Source organism: Gymnoscopelus braueri (genome assembly GCF_963280865.1).
Source record: "Gymnoscopelus braueri genome assembly, chromosome: 21".
In the NCBI taxonomy this organism is placed as follows: domain Eukaryota; kingdom Metazoa; phylum Chordata; class Actinopteri; order Myctophiformes; family Myctophidae; genus Gymnoscopelus; species Gymnoscopelus braueri.
The window spans coordinates 19,983,412-20,000,962 of NC_137623.1; the positions used below are offsets into that span (position 1 = coordinate 19,983,412).

Consider the following 17,551-nt stretch of genomic DNA (forward strand, 5'->3'; position numbering starts at 1 on the left):
GCGCTCGGCCTCCTGCATGTATGGGCGCTTTTCAGCCAGAGGCATGGCCTTCCAGGTCTTACCTGAAGGAGAGAATAAAAACAGAAATAATTAATAATCTGTACATTACTATACTTAGTCAAACCTCAATACACTTCATGATTTGTGTTGATGATTTCTTATTATGTTATTGTAGGCTATGTGTCTTTAAATGTCATAATGAATTGATACACAGGACCACAATGGAAACAAGCCCTCAGGAGTTTTTGTGTTGCCCTTTTAGCATTATTGTATAATCATAGCACTGTAGCCTACTATTTGCAAACTGTTAATAAAGTATTCAATCAATCAATACGGTATTGTGTAGAATTGTATAGGCCTACATTCAACATTGATTGATTGATTGATTGATTGATTTTGATTGATTGAATACTTTATTTAGCAGTTTGCAGTAAAAGGCACATGAAAGTACAGTTCAAATACAAGGTCAACTACATAGGATTAAAAAACCCAAGAAAGCCATGGCTTGTTTCAATTGGGGTCCTTTTGTACTTAATTCATCTATGTTTCAATTCAATGTTAGTGAATATCAATATAGGCCCATGTGTTATAGGCAATTAGTCGAGTAAATATTATTTCTAAACTTCTAATGCGATATAGGACAAGTAGTCTATTATGAGGGGAGAACATTTACGTACCAAGAATCTTGCTAAGGTCAGTGTTCTCCAGGTCGGGGTTGAGCTGCGCCAGGCGCCTGCGCTCATCCTTGGTCCAGATGATGAAGGCGTTCAACGGCCTCCTGATCCTGCCCTGTGATGAAGCTTTAATGTTGGCCTCCGTGCTGCTGGAGCAGCTGGAGTCCGAGCTGACGGACAGCGGGCTGGACGGTCCAGAACCCGGGGAGCGGACCTCTATGATTAGCTGATGAAGATGATCACCGGAGTGGTCGCTCGTTTCGTACATAATTGTCTTGTTTGCGCAATGGTCAAAGGTGGCTGGGAGCCGATGTTCAAAATGCATGTTTACTGAAGACGGTTCGATCTGGTAGCTGTTGTTATCTGTTACCTTGCTGAAGGTCGTTGTCATTGTCACTGTGATGGGACGGCCTGCTATATATACCCAGGAGGAGGAGGAGGAGGAGTGGATTTAAGGTGTGAAATCGAGGTGTTTTCTCAGGTCACTCAGTGATCGGACTATACATACTATAGCCTATTTGATGTACAATCAACTGGTCTCACGAAACTGAAATTAGGATGTTAGAAAATGTAAAGGCATTCGCCAGAATATAATGATACTTAGTCTAGTCTGATTTTTTTCCTCCTATCAGTAATAGGCTATTTTGCGTCTTCTTTTCTGTATTAAGTTTAGGCCTGTGCCAAAAGCCAAATGTAGGTCTACCCTGTAGACTAGTGTTTTGATATGAAAATGCTCAATGCATTGGGATGAACGTTATTAGGGTGTATGAGTGTCTGATAGTGATAGTTTCGGACAAAACTAACGTGTCTAGTCTAATTGGAGAATAAATTGTATACAATTTCTGATTCGTTTAGGCAATTAGGCCCAGTGGTGGAAAGTTTTTTTTACTTTTACTCCACTACAATTATTTGAAAACTTTAGTTAGCCTACTAGTTACTTTGTAGATTTTGATTATTATCACAAAACATACATTTACCACTTAAGCCCTATATATATACATTTCGGCCATTTGAAAAAAGCTGATCTACAAGCTCACAATGCTCACATCACAATGCATTGTAGATTTGCTGTTTTCAAACGTTTTTTTGACATTTTATACATTTGAAAACGTGTGAAATGGCCGGGACATTACTGCATAATGAGTACTTTTACTTTTGTACTTAAAGTACATTTTGATGCCAATACTTTTGTGCTTTTACTGAAGTACATTTTGATTAACTTCTACATTGCAGTATTGATACTTTTACTTAAGTACAACATTTCAGTACTTTTTCCACCACTGTTAATCAATATGTTCTGAGTAGCCTATGTTATCATTACATCAAAGTGTTCATCAAAGTGTTCAGGAGGTAGAGCTGTTACGGGTCACGTGTCTCTTATCTACCTCACTGTCTTTATCAAAGAACACTTTACAACAGTGAAACAAACATGATCAATGCGTCTTTATTACGAGTACGGACAAATAAATATTTAGCTACACAACAAAGGGTGGGACAATATATCTTAATGTGGCCTGCTACAATAGAGGAGTGTGGCAAGCTCACATACACTTGTCTTTATTTCTTTATGGCAACAAAGGCTGTCTATTTTTCTAGCGCCAACCGACACTATAAAAACAATATGCTATAGTAGTAGTCATTAGCTATTTGATTTACTATTGTATTTACAATCTAGAGATGGACAACATAACTGGGTCTAATCCATGCCTAAATTGACAGTGAAGGTTTTTAATTGATTGAATACTTAGCCTAGCAGTTTGCAAAAACTACAGAGGTACACAGTTACTAAAAGGATAACACAAACAGCCCTGAGAGCTTGTTTCCATTGTGGTCCTATGTATTCAATTCACCAATATAAGACATAAAATACTAGGCTGTACAAGAAATCAATGTGAAGCTATTACAGGGGGGGAAACAAGCCATAACAGTAGGAAATTGATTAATACAGTTGCAGAATGTTTGTCTAGTTAAAGTTAGTAGCCTACTCTTATACTGTATGTCAAAATCTGCAGTTTCTTTATCTTAATAGCAAAAAATGCACACACACACACACACACACACACACACACACACACACACACACACACACACACACACACACACACACACACACACACACACACACACTCATCAGAGAGAGAGACACAGAGAGAGAGGGCACAGTACACACTTTGTATAATGGGATGCCATTAACCAGGGCCTTTTGGGTTTCAATTAATGTTTCCCCTTTCTATGGTTGTTGCTGGTGACAACAAACAGCCATATAGAAACAATGGATGCCATTATGCTGATGCGAACGATGTTGAGTGCAGAATACACGAAATGTCCTAATACTGTATATCTGCGGACTGCACTCCTTTGTCTGAGTAAATGGGTTCTTTATATGCTGTAAACGTTTATTGGGAGCACCGTGTATTAAGTTAATACACACTTACACAGGGGAAAAGAGTGCAATGCAGTGTCCAACATTATGGCATGCAATGATGCACCTGTCAATAGACCTATAATGTTGTGACAGGCGATTGGGGCCAGTGATGGAAGAAGTACTAATTTTGTTTTACTTAGTCTGTTGCAAGTGCAAGTCCCAGCATTCAAACATTTTTTGAGTAAAAGTACAAAAGTATTGGCATAAAATATACTTAAAGTACCGAAAGTAAAAGCACTCATTATGCAGAAGGCAATGTCCCATTTCACAAGTTTTCAAATGTATAAAAATCCTTTGAAAATAGCAGATCTACAAGCTCACAACAGGTCGCAAAGTGACCCGTTGTGAGCTTGTAGATTGGCTATTTTCAAATTACCCAAGAATATAGGTCTGAATTGGTTTTGTTATAATAATCAAAATCTACAAAGTAACTTGTAAAGTTTTCAAATACTTATAGTAAAAAATATAGTATTTGCCTCTGAGGTGTAGTGGAGTAGGCCTACAAGTGAAATGATTGAAAATTGGAAATACTCAAGTAAAGTACAAAATACCTCAAAATTGTACAGTAGCCTACTTGATTACATGTACTTAGTTACTTTCCACCACGGCCTATAATGTTGTGACAGATGATGATTAGTAGGGTTTTACATAGCCGAGGTCCTAAAAAGACCTCATGATGATGAAACCTGACAACTTGATCAAACAGACGGATCAATAGGCTACTCTGGTATCTAGGGTGATCTGATCACCTTATTTTCCTTTATCACGATTCATGTTCCAAAGTCCACGTCTTGAGCCTCGGCGAAACGAAACTTCTGCATGGCGAAGTGATGGATAGACAGACCTAGATTAGATTTAAATCCACTTGTCTGTTTGGCCTATTCAATTAGCCATGCCAAAACTAGACGACCGAATTAGAAGTAAGACTAGACTGGCCTTGGAGATGGGAAAGAGTCTGCTGTAGGCTTACCCCCCCCCCCCCAGGATTGTATGCTTATTTTTTTTATTTATTTTATGACAAATAAAGTGGACCTTGAACCTTTAATCTTGATAATGAAAAGAGGGCCTATAAAAGGCCACCTAAATTAATGAGATTAATATCAAACGTAATCTTTATTGAAAAGGCAATGGGTCTGCTGAAAAAGAACGTTGGTGGGGAATAAGTCACGACAAATAGGCTAGATCAGGACTCATTAGTCTTATCTTAAATATTATATAACAATTAGGTCTAGAGATATTGTGTAGCATTGTAATTTGCACGTGGGCCTTAAAATGCAGGCCCTGCAGGCATTATATTTGAAGATCCCGGTTTAGTGGCACAGACTGATCACCATAAAGAAAAGCATGCCATTTAAATCTCGTTGACTGTTTTGTTAGCTCCTGGGGACAGGTTGTTAGGAATTAGATGCGGAATCCACATCCACGTGTGAAACGCAACGCGCACGATCAAATGCACCGTGAGAAGCGTTAATGGATCGAATCAATTAAGCTTGAATGACTCAGCGTGAATACAATAACGTTAGTTTCGGCTGACTTCTGTAGCCTAAATTAAGTTAATATTGGACATGGACATGTACAGTGCCTGGGGTAGACAGGTAGACCTGCAAATAGCTCAATTTACATTATGATCTTTATTACCTTAATTTAACTTTTAATAAGTAGCCTAGGCCAGTGCTTCTCAAACTTTTTCATGTCAAGGACCCCCAAATTGAAATGTATTTGGCCACACGGACCCTCACATAAAAATAGTTTGTGCCAGGGACCCAGCCAGGAAGCAAAGATTTGTGTTAAAATATATAAGAAAATATAAAAAAATACATATATATTCAAAGATTTGCATGAATCTTCAAGACTATAAAAAATAGCAGATCTGCAAGCTCATAGCACAGTACAAAGTGACAGGCTATGAGCTTGCAGATCTGTGCAAGCTCCTATTTGCTGGGGACCCCCTGGTACCCCCCCAAGGACCCCTGGGGGTCCCCAGACCCCATGAGAACCAATGGCCTAGCCTAGGCTATAGTTAGTGACAGAACAACACAGAATTTCTGTAAAGTCTTTTAAGCGATCAAATGAATGTCACCTGCAGCAGATGACAGTAGTTAGCCTATCATATGGTATTGTCTTATTATCAAACAAGGACAGTGCTGCTGTTGAATGGTCACTGTACTCTGAAGGCCAATTGTTCTGATCACAATGTTCCATTGTATTGGACAGAACTCATATATGTGGCTCTCTTCAAACTTCTTCACTCTGGATTGAGATGCCTGCCTGACACAGGTGCCTCTGCACTCAGGAGTAGGACTCTCTATAGAATCTTCAAGGGACAACTTTATTATTGGATATTACAGAAGGCCTGGACATTGGGAAACATGTACTTACTTTTGGACATATTCACCACCAATTCTATACCATCCTGGATTGTATGGCCACATTGACCTTCTTGGATGTTTGCCATTGGTGGTGGATGCGAATTTGGGACAGACAATACATGGAGGGAATCAAGGAACGGAGAAAGAAACAAGCTTTCAGGTTTAAACTAAAGAAATGCATTTTCAGTGATGATCATTGTATGGACTGTAGCTGTAGTGTCACTGTCAATGCAAATGCTACAGATGCTGAAAATGCCAATACAGTGGGTGCCATGGCCTGGTGGCACCTCTATACATTCTGCATGACAGTCTAGTGACTAGACTGTCATCCAGACTCTATAGTCGATGTGTAGTGTTTGAGTATTTGATAAGGTTTCTCTGACTGGACCTCTACTTAACCACTTAACCTGGCATCCCAATTTTGGTCATGTCATTATAGGTGAAAATAAATACATAAATACATAAATAAATACTGTATATCGTTGCTGTCGGTCAGAAACCTCTTATCTCCATATTTGAGTATACACTTTGTGTGTTTTTTGTAAATTAACGCCCTACTTGATCATGCTACAGTGTCCCACAAAAGCATCAAAAGTAGCAGATCTACAAGCTTGTACGTCTGCTTTTGATGCTTTTGAATTTGAACAGAAGTTGAACAAACTTGTAGATCAGATCTATTTCTGAAATAATTTAGAAAAGGTTTTGGGGTTAAATGGTTAACATTAATCGACTAATAAAACACATTTCAATTCAATTCAAAGGTGCTTTATTGGCATGATAAAACATATGTTTACATAGCCAAAGCAAGTGTCAAAACATAATAAAAACAATTTAAGAAAATAATGGGGAAAGTACAGTTGGAGGGGGCACAGTCTTGTGTTAAACAGAGCTCACATTGCGACGTTATATACATGTTATATAATATATAAATATAATATATAAAACTTTTTGAGACAATTAGCAGCAATCACAAAGATGGGAATTTGAGAAAGCAAAGGAAAGTATAGCATACCCAAGCGTCCTTGGGTTTCTGAAAGGCGCTATATAAATTCAAGTTAATATTATTATTATAGGCAGAGCCTGTGTTGGCTTGCCTTGACCTTTGGTGATGATGAAGTACTGTATTCCAGAGTTCTGTCAAAACAACAACAATACCGTCCCCCATTCACTTTCCTTACAGTGGTTCATCAGTGAAGCATGTGCATTGTTTCATACTTAGCCATGGAAAGTGTGAGGAGGAGAAGACACACTCTTGTCTGCAGGTGAATGTGTTGTTGTCAACAGCCAGGACAATATTTCATTATGTGGTATTATATTGTATTGTATGGGCACAGCAGGCTGAGGCTGATATCAATATACTTTATCTGTATCTGTCAAGGCTGACAGACCATTCTATGCACTGGCTTGTGCCCCCCCCCCTTTTCCCCCCCTCTCCCAGCCAATTCTAATCAGGTGTCATTCCACAGACACTACTGTAGTCTCTCAGGCCCAGAGTGCTAGCATCCACACTGTAAACAGTGCCCTGCCCCATACGTGAGGCTGGGTGAAGGGGATTACATGCCCCCCTGCGGTAGACCAACTTTAATGTAGTCTCATTAGTGGCACTGATGAGGATATGAACACCCCCAGACTCACAACCCAGACTTCAAACACAGCATGGCCCAAGCCCAGACTGCATATGCAGTTGTTTTTAAATCACAAATTTGTAGTTTTTTGAGCAACAGTTCTTTTCTTGTGTGTGTAAAATGAAACTGCATTAGGTACAGTTGACACTGTGCAAAGGTTTAATTCAATAAAAACGTATCCATCATGTATTCAATATAGTTATTTCAGTTGCATGAATATTCCTATGACTGTGAACTCTGAGCAATATGCATACCTATTGTTTTAATTCATGTGTCTGTTATTTTGCATTGCTGAGCTCCCCTGAGACACTCTAATGAAGTAAAACTCCACTCATGCTGAAAAACTATTCTATTCTTTGCAAATTAGGAATTGTATTCTACACTCTAGCCCCTGATAATGGCCCTTATCTGCAGAATAGAATACAGTACGTTTCCCCTAACGTATTTTATTAATTGTCCAGACAACTGAGCTTTGGGCTGCTGGTCACAGCAGGGTATTCATTCACCAGTCCCAAATTGTCTTATCTTGTCTTCCAATTATGAGGGCTGTGTCCCATTACTTTCCCAGATGGGAATTAATCAATTAATCACTGCCCCTCCCTCAGCCTGTCTGTCAAATTTTGTACCCCAGTGTCTTTGCAACACATCTCTTTGACAGACAGGGGGAGAGAGAGACCTGCATGCTTACTTAGTTGTAATTAGCCCTAATTATTAGCTTATTAGCTAAAACTATGCTGTAGCCCTCAGACCTGTGAGACACTCTGGTATCATTTCATGTGTCTGTCTTGAACGTCTGACTCACATACCCAATCCATACCAATCTGGCCCTGGTCTACTGCAACAATGACAATGTTTCATTTGTTTAATTAGATAGTGTGAACTGGTTAGACCCAGACATTAGATCAGGGGTCTTCAACATTGTTCAGGCCAAGGACCCCTTAGCTGAGAGAGAGAGATGAAGCAGGGACCCCCTCACTACATATTGTATTAAATTGTGTTGCAGATTACATTGTTTTCATAGATTTCATAGATAGCTTCACTGACTATCAGTGTTGTGTGTAAATGAATGTTTTTTGTTTATTTTGGACATTTAACTACTTAAACCGTCAACACTTAGTAAACTTGACCTTTGGCTCTGTTCTTGGTTTGCTCCTTTTCCCCTCTACACCAAACCACTTTACCGAAAATAGCCGGTGTGTGTGAGGTGGTGTGAACTTGTAGATCTGCTATTTTTGGCTAAAGTTCTCTGTATATGGATGCTAGGGTGCCCCCCTGTAGTAACTCTGAGGACCCCCTAGGGGTCCCGGATCCCCTGTTGAAGACCCCTGCATTAGATTATTTGGAGTACAAATCATACGATGCAATTCTTACCTGATGAATTCTAACAAATCGTTTTAGTTTTATATTAGTGAAGGATTATTTCCCTAAATGTGATTGATAGAAGAAAAAAAATGCATTCATTCAACTTACCCTTTACTTTATGGGTCGTTTGTACTCAAGTCCTATACAAATTCAATGGCTCTATGGACTTTGCAGTCTTGAATTATGAGATGCCTCAAAATTCTGAGTTTTGCTCTTGCTCTTGATGCTAGTCTGGAGACCTGATAGAAATTCAAAAGGATCTGCTGCTTTGAAGATAAGCACTGTAGCTCTGCCATAAACAATGATTGTGCTTTTTCTTTCCTGTGGCGTGATTTATTTAAAGTATTATGCTGTAAGGATTTGGGCCGGCTTTTCCTGGCAGGGCCGGCTGTGTATGTATCCCCCTTCTTGTGTGCATAGTTTATTACTGGCTACTTGAGATTTAGGAATACGCTCACAGGAACCACAGCCCCTCTTTGCCCAACCACAAGTTATTATGGCTCTTGAATGTAACCTTTGTATTGTTTTTGTAATAAACCACTTCACAAACACTGTAAGTGATTTTACATTGTGTACTTCACATCTCTGTAAATAATAGTCAAAGACAAAAATAAAAGTTTGTAGCCACTCACGATAGTCCATGAAATGAGGAAGGCTTTTATTGTCTTGTAATACCATATAAATGATAATGTTTTATTAGTTACACAATCAAGGCTTACCGAACTAGCATGGCAGTGGAAATTCTGTGTGTACAATTATTCTTGTGCATGCCCGCTCATAACCGCACGCACACACACACACACACACACACACACACACACACACACACACACACACACACACACACACACACCACCACACACACACACACACACACACACACACACACACACACACACACACACACACACACACACACACACACACACACACACACACACACACACACACACACACCACACACAAACATATGCTTCCTTTGATAAAATGTCTTTATGAAAGCAGAAATTCTATGGCGGCGTCCCTTAAGACAATATCTGTGTAAAATGGCAAGTTATTTATAGTCAGTGTGCCATTTCAACTTCAAAAAATAAACATGAGAGTAATGAACTGGCACATAGGGAACCATTATCCATGAGTTACCAAAAAGAGAAATGAGAGATATTGTGGTACAGCTGATAATGGCTGAGTCCGTATGGATGAAAGGGGCCGGTCGATGAAACCAACTGGCTCAAATAAGCATCCTTTTGAAAACACAGTGAAGCTATACTGTTGACACGGTTTGATTCAATAAAAACATATCCATCATGTATTCAATAGATATTTCAGATGCATGAATATTCCTATATCTGTGACCTCTGAGCAATATGCATACCTATTGTTTTAATTCATGTATCTGTTATTTTGCATTGCTGAGCGCCAAGACACTCTAATGAAGTAAAACTCCATTAGAGCACTTGCGATTGTCAAATGTGCTATATAAATAAAGTGGATTAGATTGGATAATTACATGACAAAACAATATTTTCAATTGGTTCTGAGATTTTTGGGGGGAATTGTGCAATGCAATCCTGTCTCATAACAGGACTATGGAAACAATCCAAATGTTGTTACAAAGCCTCATTAAGGAACAGCAACGAAGGCATTTTCAAAGTCGCTATGTAGTATGCGTTCCGCTGTAGCATAACAGGGGCAAACTAGTTAAGTGTATGCCTCTGATTGTATTCCAAGAGGGGGTACGAATCGTTTGAACGTCCAGGCCAGGATACAGCTGCCTATGACTAATTTCAAACTCCCCTCCTAGGCCGAGGCAACCCATTTCACATGTAACAACACATCACCAGGCATCTGTTTCCTGTTTTCATTCTTTGAGTTATCTTATTTTCCCCTCACCTGTTACTGGCCACGTTCCTTCCATCATGTTTATGAATTGATATGACAATCTGAGGTTGGCAAGCAATGATACATTCATGAATGTGTCGTCAAACATATCATTGGCCCATTGAGTTGGCTATTTAACCCATTAAGACGAGACCTAGGGCTGATTCTACAAATGCCATCTAAATCAGTATACCTAGTTCTCAAACATTTTTTGTGCCAAGGACCCCCAAAATGATATGTATTGGCCAGGGAACCCCATCTGAAAATGTTTTGTGCCAGGGACCCCCCGAAGAGAAAATAAATCTAACTTATTCAAGGTTTTTCCATTTGTTTTCAAAAATAGCAGACGTACAAAATCACAGCACGAAGTGACGCCCTTTGAGCTTGTAGGTCTGCCATTTTTGAATAGCCAACGCTAAAATCTAAAATGACACAGATGCTTTCCCGGTTTTAATGGGTTTAATGACATACAAAATTTTATCTAAATGTTTAATGGCCATAGTTAATTACCCTTCTATTATATGATGAACCATATAAAGCTAACAGAAGATTTTTCTCAGTTTGTTGATAAATAAACTGAACGTGGTATAAAACAATTCAACATTTTAGGTTTATTGGGACAACAATACATTTGAAAGCAGTCCGTATGAAAAACTCCTTTGTCTTCTTTTTACACTTTACGATGACAGTAAATAATACATCAGCATGTCATTTTGTTGTTTAAGAATTGTAGTAGCTAAGCAGTTTCTCATCGGTGGGTTTCAGGATCTTCTTTTCTGTCATGTTGACGACCCAACCCGGCCTGAGGCCAAAGAAGATCTGTCTGACATCCTTCCTCGCGCAGAGCAAGTGATACAGTTCATCCTTTGAGATGTCTGGTAAAGTGTATCCGTACTTCTGTGCCAGGGCGAGCCGGGCCTGCTGAATTTGCTCCGGGTCTGCCAGGTAACCCCGATTCGCGGCGTCTCTGTAGTACGGGACCATCTCTTCCCCTGGTAACATTCGCCTTGGAATGGGCTTCCCTTGTAGGAAGAATGGGACGGGTCTGATAAGAACCGCTGAAAAAGACAAAAATAAATATATATAAATAATAATTTACAGTTATGAGACTATATCAGAATTAGTATTTTAGTAAAAAATACAATCTGTGTGTCATTGTAATGTTTACCAAGACTAATAGGGTCGTAGAAGCCAGTAGTGATGACGCCTCCATTTCTCTCAATAGCAGCAATGGCTCCTTCAGACGCTCGCTGAACCTCAATGTTGATTTTTGCTGCAAAAATGTCCGCACCCTGGAACAAAAAACAAACAAACAAAACAAGACATTTTCATATTGCAGTGGAGGAGAGAGAATTAAGTCAAACATCATCTGGATATGAGTTGGTCAGAAAGCTGGGAACATTGTTATGTGGCGCCACCTACTGGACTAGTACACATTCTAGATTTTTGTCCTTGTTTACAAGCAAACAATTCAAATGACTGGGATGATTCTTTTTTTTTCTTCCAAAGCTGTAGCTGTATGTGTGAAACGCCCGGGAAGCGTGGAAAGCCAACATCTTAACCACTAGCCTAAAAGGGGAATTCCCCCTTGACCGGGGGATATTAGGCTTTTTGGTCATCATTAGGCAGAGGCTCTGAGCCACTACAGCTACACTCAACCCTCTTTAAGTTAGTTGGCTTCTCACACGTGAGACCCAGGTTCGAATCCCGGGTGTTACATGTAGACTATAAGGAATATTGCAATTGCAGATTGCAATAAAAAAAAGGTGTAAAATACTCGGTACAGGGCGTTGGGTTTGGTACAGCTGTGTACTGAAAAAGTGCAAAAAGAAAAGAAAAAATATATACTTGTTTTTCACCGAACTTCACCAGCTGCATATTAAAATCCTCAGTATTGAACGACAGGTCGGTGGAGCAATGTCTAGGATGGCTACGAGCACCATTGATGAGAGTTGACATACAGCATGGATAAAATAAATAAAAAATCTAATGACTGAACATTTTGTCAGGCAGATTTGTGAAACAGCGTGAAAGGAGCCCCCGCACTGGCACTGTGTTTCCTAAACTATTGGCACAATATGTAAAATTATGATGTTTTTGTAATATTGTTCGTGCTGTTGTTCTACATACAGCGAATCATGTGAAGAAATTGTGTTGGCATGGAAACCTGGTTTCTATTTTGAGTGTAAACTACAGTGTCAGTCCGCCTACTCCAAAACTGTATCCAGCAATTTCCACACACTGTATATACATGGATGCATTGCACACAGACCTTTCCCATATCCGCTGTTTCTCTCTAGAACTTGGTAAAAGTGAATTGATCCCAGTGTGTGGTGGAGGATACTGACACTTTTGCGACAATATGAATTCCCTGCGATACAGTTATTGCGAGTGGTTTTGTTTTTGTTGTGATAAAGGACGATATTGTATTTTGTCCCATCGCCCACGCTCCAGCAATCTCTCTTGAATGACACAACATGACAGATGAATAGCCCCAGATCATAAATAAATAAAATAAAATACAATTATACCCCTATACCATGGGCATCCCCTGCTTTTTTACATCTCATTATGTATTCTATGACATGTAAAAGGGGCAGGTTCAGCTACACAAAAGCTTAGTTTGGTTACCTCATCAACAAGTTGCACTCCAAAGTCTCTCTTCAGAGGCTGAATTGTCACTCCTCTGGCATTGACAAGCTGCGTCAGGTCAATGGGCTGTGTGGGGTCAACCCTTCCCAGGTCAATTAGGTATTGCAGCCGTTTCAACGACAGGGGTGGGTACTGTGCACGGTCACTGAAGAAGAAAAACACATTATGATGCTTTATTGTATCAAATCATTTGTGGCAAGAACTTAGGTCTAATTTAATTTCGGTTACAACTTTAGTTTACAGACAACGTTGAACTAGCTTTTGTTGTGTAGTTACCTTGCCATGACATAACTCCAAAGGTCGGCAAGAAATAAAAAATAATTGCTCCATTGATTAGAAATTGATCATTCAAAATATGCTGCTCATTTACTTACATTGAACGGTGAAATAGCTCTCAAAGTCACTCTTTTAGCACATAATCAATCATAACAAAGCCGATTCTGACATTATAGAACATCACAAAACCCAGTATTGTTTGTTTTTTAAATAAAAACGGTAACTTCCTGCTGATTGTACAATTTGAAGATCCGGATCCGCGGATCCAGTCCGGGTTTTCTTCCTAATAAAACTAGCTAAATCAACAGGAAGGTGACATTTTTATTAAACAAACAGCACTGGGTTTTGTGATGTTCTATAATATATAGTCTGAATCAGCTTTGTTTGTGTTTGTTTACGGGCTAAAAGAGAGCTATTTCACTGTACAATGTAAGTCAATGAGGAGCATATTTTGAATGATCGATTTCAATCAATGGAGCAATTATTTTTGGTTTCTTGTCCACCTTTGGAGTTACATCATGGCAAGGAAACTAACTACACAACCCAAACCTCAACCAAAGCGTTCTTGCACTTTTAAGAAATAATACAAAATTATATATGATCTCACCTGTGCCCTTTATTATATTCATATTTTGGGATGCGCAGGTAGAATGGAGTTTGACCGCCCTCAAATCCTAGGCGGGGCCGGTTGCCTCTTTGTCGCTGACCTTTGTGCCCCCTTCCACTTCTGTTCCCACCGTACTGACCTCTGCCTCGCCTTTTCTCCTGCAATCATTAAACATCAACATTATTACAATGTGGAATAGTTATTAGTATATCGTTGCTGTCGGGCAGAAATCTCTTCTCCATATTCTAACCTTTTGTGTTTTTTCGTAAATGAATGCCCTACTTGATCATACTACAGCGTCACACAAGATCTGCATGCTCGAAATGCACCACAAAGCAAGTTCACGTTTTGAGCTTGTAGATCTGCTGCTTTTGCTAGAATAGAATTTGAATCCTGAAAAGTAACAGTTTTGGACATAATGAGGTTTCCACCCGACAGAGACGATATGTGATTTACGTGAGAGGAGGCAGTCTACAATACGACGTTTAACCCAGTGGTTCTCAGAGTGGGGGTCCAGCTAGGGACCCCCAGGGGTCCTTGAGGGGGGTTCCAGGAGATCCCCAGAGAAAAATATATGGCATCAAAATCTGTTTAACCACTTAAATCCTATATACTACTTGGCTATTTTCCAAAGATCTTTAAAAATAATTGGCCAAACACATTTGACTTGGGGGTCCTTTAACATAAAAAAGTTTGAGAACGGCGGATTTAACCAACAACCACACACATGAACCCTGGCCGCAAGCAACTCTTTTTTTTCTGGAATCTAGAGTTGCAATACTAACTCTTGACAGCCCATACAAACAGAAAAGTCCTATCTGATTGTATTAAACAACGTTAAACTCACCAACATTGCAGATATACGTTTAAATCATCCTCTCTCTGCAGTTGGAAGTTTTTGTTTCATAAAAATCCACCGTAAACATTTTATGAGCTACTTCTGAGCTAGATCTGGAATCTAGGGTTGCAATACCAACCGTATTGCAACCCTAGATTCCAGATATTAAAAATAGAGTTGCTTGCGGCTACATGAACCCTAGTATCCTGGGATGTCATAACAAAGGTAACATTCAGCAAACATGGGAAACCATCGCAGATCTACAAGCTCACGAGGCGTAACAATGAGTTTGTAGATCAGCTATTTTCACTATTTGACAGGGTCAAGAAAGACTATCGTAGATGTATTCAATCGAGTCTGACTTTTGTTTATCTATGACAGTCTTGAAGATCCAAGGCTAGGCTAACGTTAGCAGCACAGTCCATTTCATAATGAATAGATGAGGGACATTTTTTCAGACTTACTTGCGTTTTGGAGCCCGGTTCAGGCCGCAGGTTCTTCAGCGACACGCGAGGCAGGTTCTGCAGAACCTCCAGAGCTTTACCACCAGGCTTCTTGGTAAAAGACATGTTTGTTTCTCTTCTCTTCACTCACATGTCAAATGTCTCTGGACAACAAACCAAGGGCACCGCGGTCACGTGATTTCCGTATACGGATATGACGTACAGTGACTGGCGTCACTCGGATAACTTCAAAATAAAGGTATGTGGTCCATGCTATGGGTTTATGAGATTGTGGCCATAGATATATGGATTGTGGTGCCTTTTATAACAGCTAAAATGTTCGTGTCATAATCATTACGGTGAGGTCACGCTGAGTCAGCTATATCCATATTAGGAGTTTCCTTGATTAGGAGGGTCATCATCCACATCCGAATATGGAGTCCCTGTTATCAGACTTGATATTTTGAGTTCTAAGTTCTAAGTTAGTTCATGAGACCTAGTTATTGTAGGTCTTTAAATGTCATGATGAATTGAATACACAGGACCACAATGGAAACAAGCCCTCAGGGCTTTTGAGTTGTCCTTTTAGCATCATTGTAAAATCGTACACCTGTACTACTTGCAAACTGTTAATAAAGTATTCAATCAATTCAATCAATCAAAACTAAAGTTGTACCCACATATGGGTTCCATGATGTCCGCGTGCTAACAGTAGTAACCATAACAACGACCAGGACTCACTCTTAGATGGTAATGGTAACATATGGCGACCTATAAAAGGATATAGGTGGGCACCAAAACATTCTGGGCACTAGGGGCACCTTGGACGAGTGGGTACTACTAGGAACATGTGGGCACTTTGGGGTGGAGAAGATTGGGCACTAGGGATAACTGGGCAATAGGAAGAGTGGGCACCGGGATAACTGGGCACTAGGGAAATGTGGGCACTTTGGGGTGGAGAAGATTGGGCACTAGGGATAACTGGGCAATAGGAAGAGTGGGCACCGGGATAACTGGGCACCAGGAAGAGTGGGCGTGAAGGCCTTCGTTACATAACGTAGCCAGGCTTAATTTGATTCATCGCCATTTGCCACCAAACAGTATATTAGGCTATGATAGCCTATACTGTTTGGTGGCGAATGGCGATGTATCAAATTAGAAACGATAATATGACTATATGGTTTTTATTACAACCATTGTATTTTACATTTTAATAATCCATCCAACTGGATCCATATAAATAAATTATGAGGAATTTCAATGTGACTGTCTGGTGGCTGCGCACACTCGAAGCCTTAGTGACGATCATGAATGCATGTTCTGGTCATAGGTCAGGAGGAAGAATACAATATTATAGCACTTTTTGTCAAGTTAACACTCATACCCTTATATAATATTTAATGTAATTGTCATTAGTAATGTAGGCTACTGGCACGTTTAAGCGCTATGTGCCCGTAGAGTTATATTACAAGGACGAAGGTTATGTTTCGCTGTCACAGAGTTGAAGATTTGTCAGTAAACCCGTCTGACTGACAGGTCAATTAGCCAATGATCGTTTAGCAAAACAACCCGCTATCAGTGTTGCCAGGTCTGCTTATTATAAGCGACTTTGGGCTTGTTTTTGTCCTAAATTGCGGATTGCGTTTTTTTTTGTTGTTGCTTGTTTCTAAAGTGTAAGTTGCTTATTTGAGCTTCTTCCCCAATTATATATATTTTTAATAACATTCTATTTTTTTTCACAGAAAGGTATGACATAATAAATGTAAGTTGGACAAACTGGAATGATATACTAATAATACATAAGGCATAAATAGGCCCTATTATGCCTTATGTATTAGTATAGGGCCTACAAAGAAAACAAAAAAACTAAACAATAAAAAAAATTACTTCACACACATGGGCACATCAGAAGGCAAATTGTAAGAGTATAGCCTACAACCGGGGCGTTCCAATCCAATGAATCACTTCCTTTAAAAATCAGAGTAGATCCTTGGCAAGTAATCTATCAGCGGCTGCCATATATTCATAAAGTTGTTTTCCCTCTCTTTTAATTGGCCACTGAGTCTTTCCATTGGAAGTACTCTATATATTTCTCTATATACCACTGAGTCACTGATGGAAGTGACTAGGGTCTAGTACACCTAATTTAGATGGCAGCCCTAAAAAAATTGCCCAGGATCTTTACAGATCTTAGACATTATAATTTAACTCAATTATTTTGCCACACAAGGCCAGAACCTGGAGATATTGGGACATTCCCAGAAACAGTGTATATAGGTAGCCTACCAACCCCAAAATCTTGTTAAAATGAGTGGTTCTCAAACTTTTTCATGTCAAGGACCCCCTCAAATTAATATGTACAGTATGTGGGCACAGGTTTTGTGCCAGGGACCCCCATA

General features: G+C 39.6%; 1 protein-coding gene across 1 annotated transcript; it reads right to left on the reverse strand.

The window, feature by feature from the left end:
• Positions 1-10,804: 10,804 nt before the first annotated feature.
• mrpl15 (mitochondrial ribosomal protein L15) lies at positions 10,805-15,369 on the reverse strand. Its single transcript, XM_080417363.1, has 5 exons — positions 15,174-15,369; positions 13,872-14,029; positions 12,968-13,133; positions 11,505-11,628; positions 10,805-11,394 (listed from the first exon to the last, which is right to left on the reverse strand). Exons 1-5 carry the CDS (start codon positions 15,276-15,278, stop codon positions 11,057-11,059), a joined length of 891 nt encoding a protein of 296 aa, XP_080273489.1. The 5' UTR covers positions 15,279-15,369; the 3' UTR covers positions 10,805-11,056.
• Positions 15,370-17,551: the final 2,182 nt, after the last annotated feature.

What these genes read in the sequence shown, in the direction of transcription:
- mrpl15 (XM_080417363.1), bottom strand. Translation starts at nt 15,278, where the DNA reads ATGTCTTTTACCAAGAAGCCTGGTGGTAAAGCTCTGGAGGTTCTGCAG. An exon ending in AACCGGGCTCCAAAACGCAA is followed by an intron (nt 14,030 to 15,173) that starts GTAAGTCTGAAA and finishes TAATGATTGCAG; the next exon opens with GAGAAAAGGCGAGGCAGAGG. An exon ending in GAGTGCAACTTGTTGATGAG is followed by an intron (nt 11,629 to 12,967) that starts GTAACCAAACTA and finishes TTTTTGTTCCAG; the next exon opens with GGTGCGGACATTTTTGCAGC.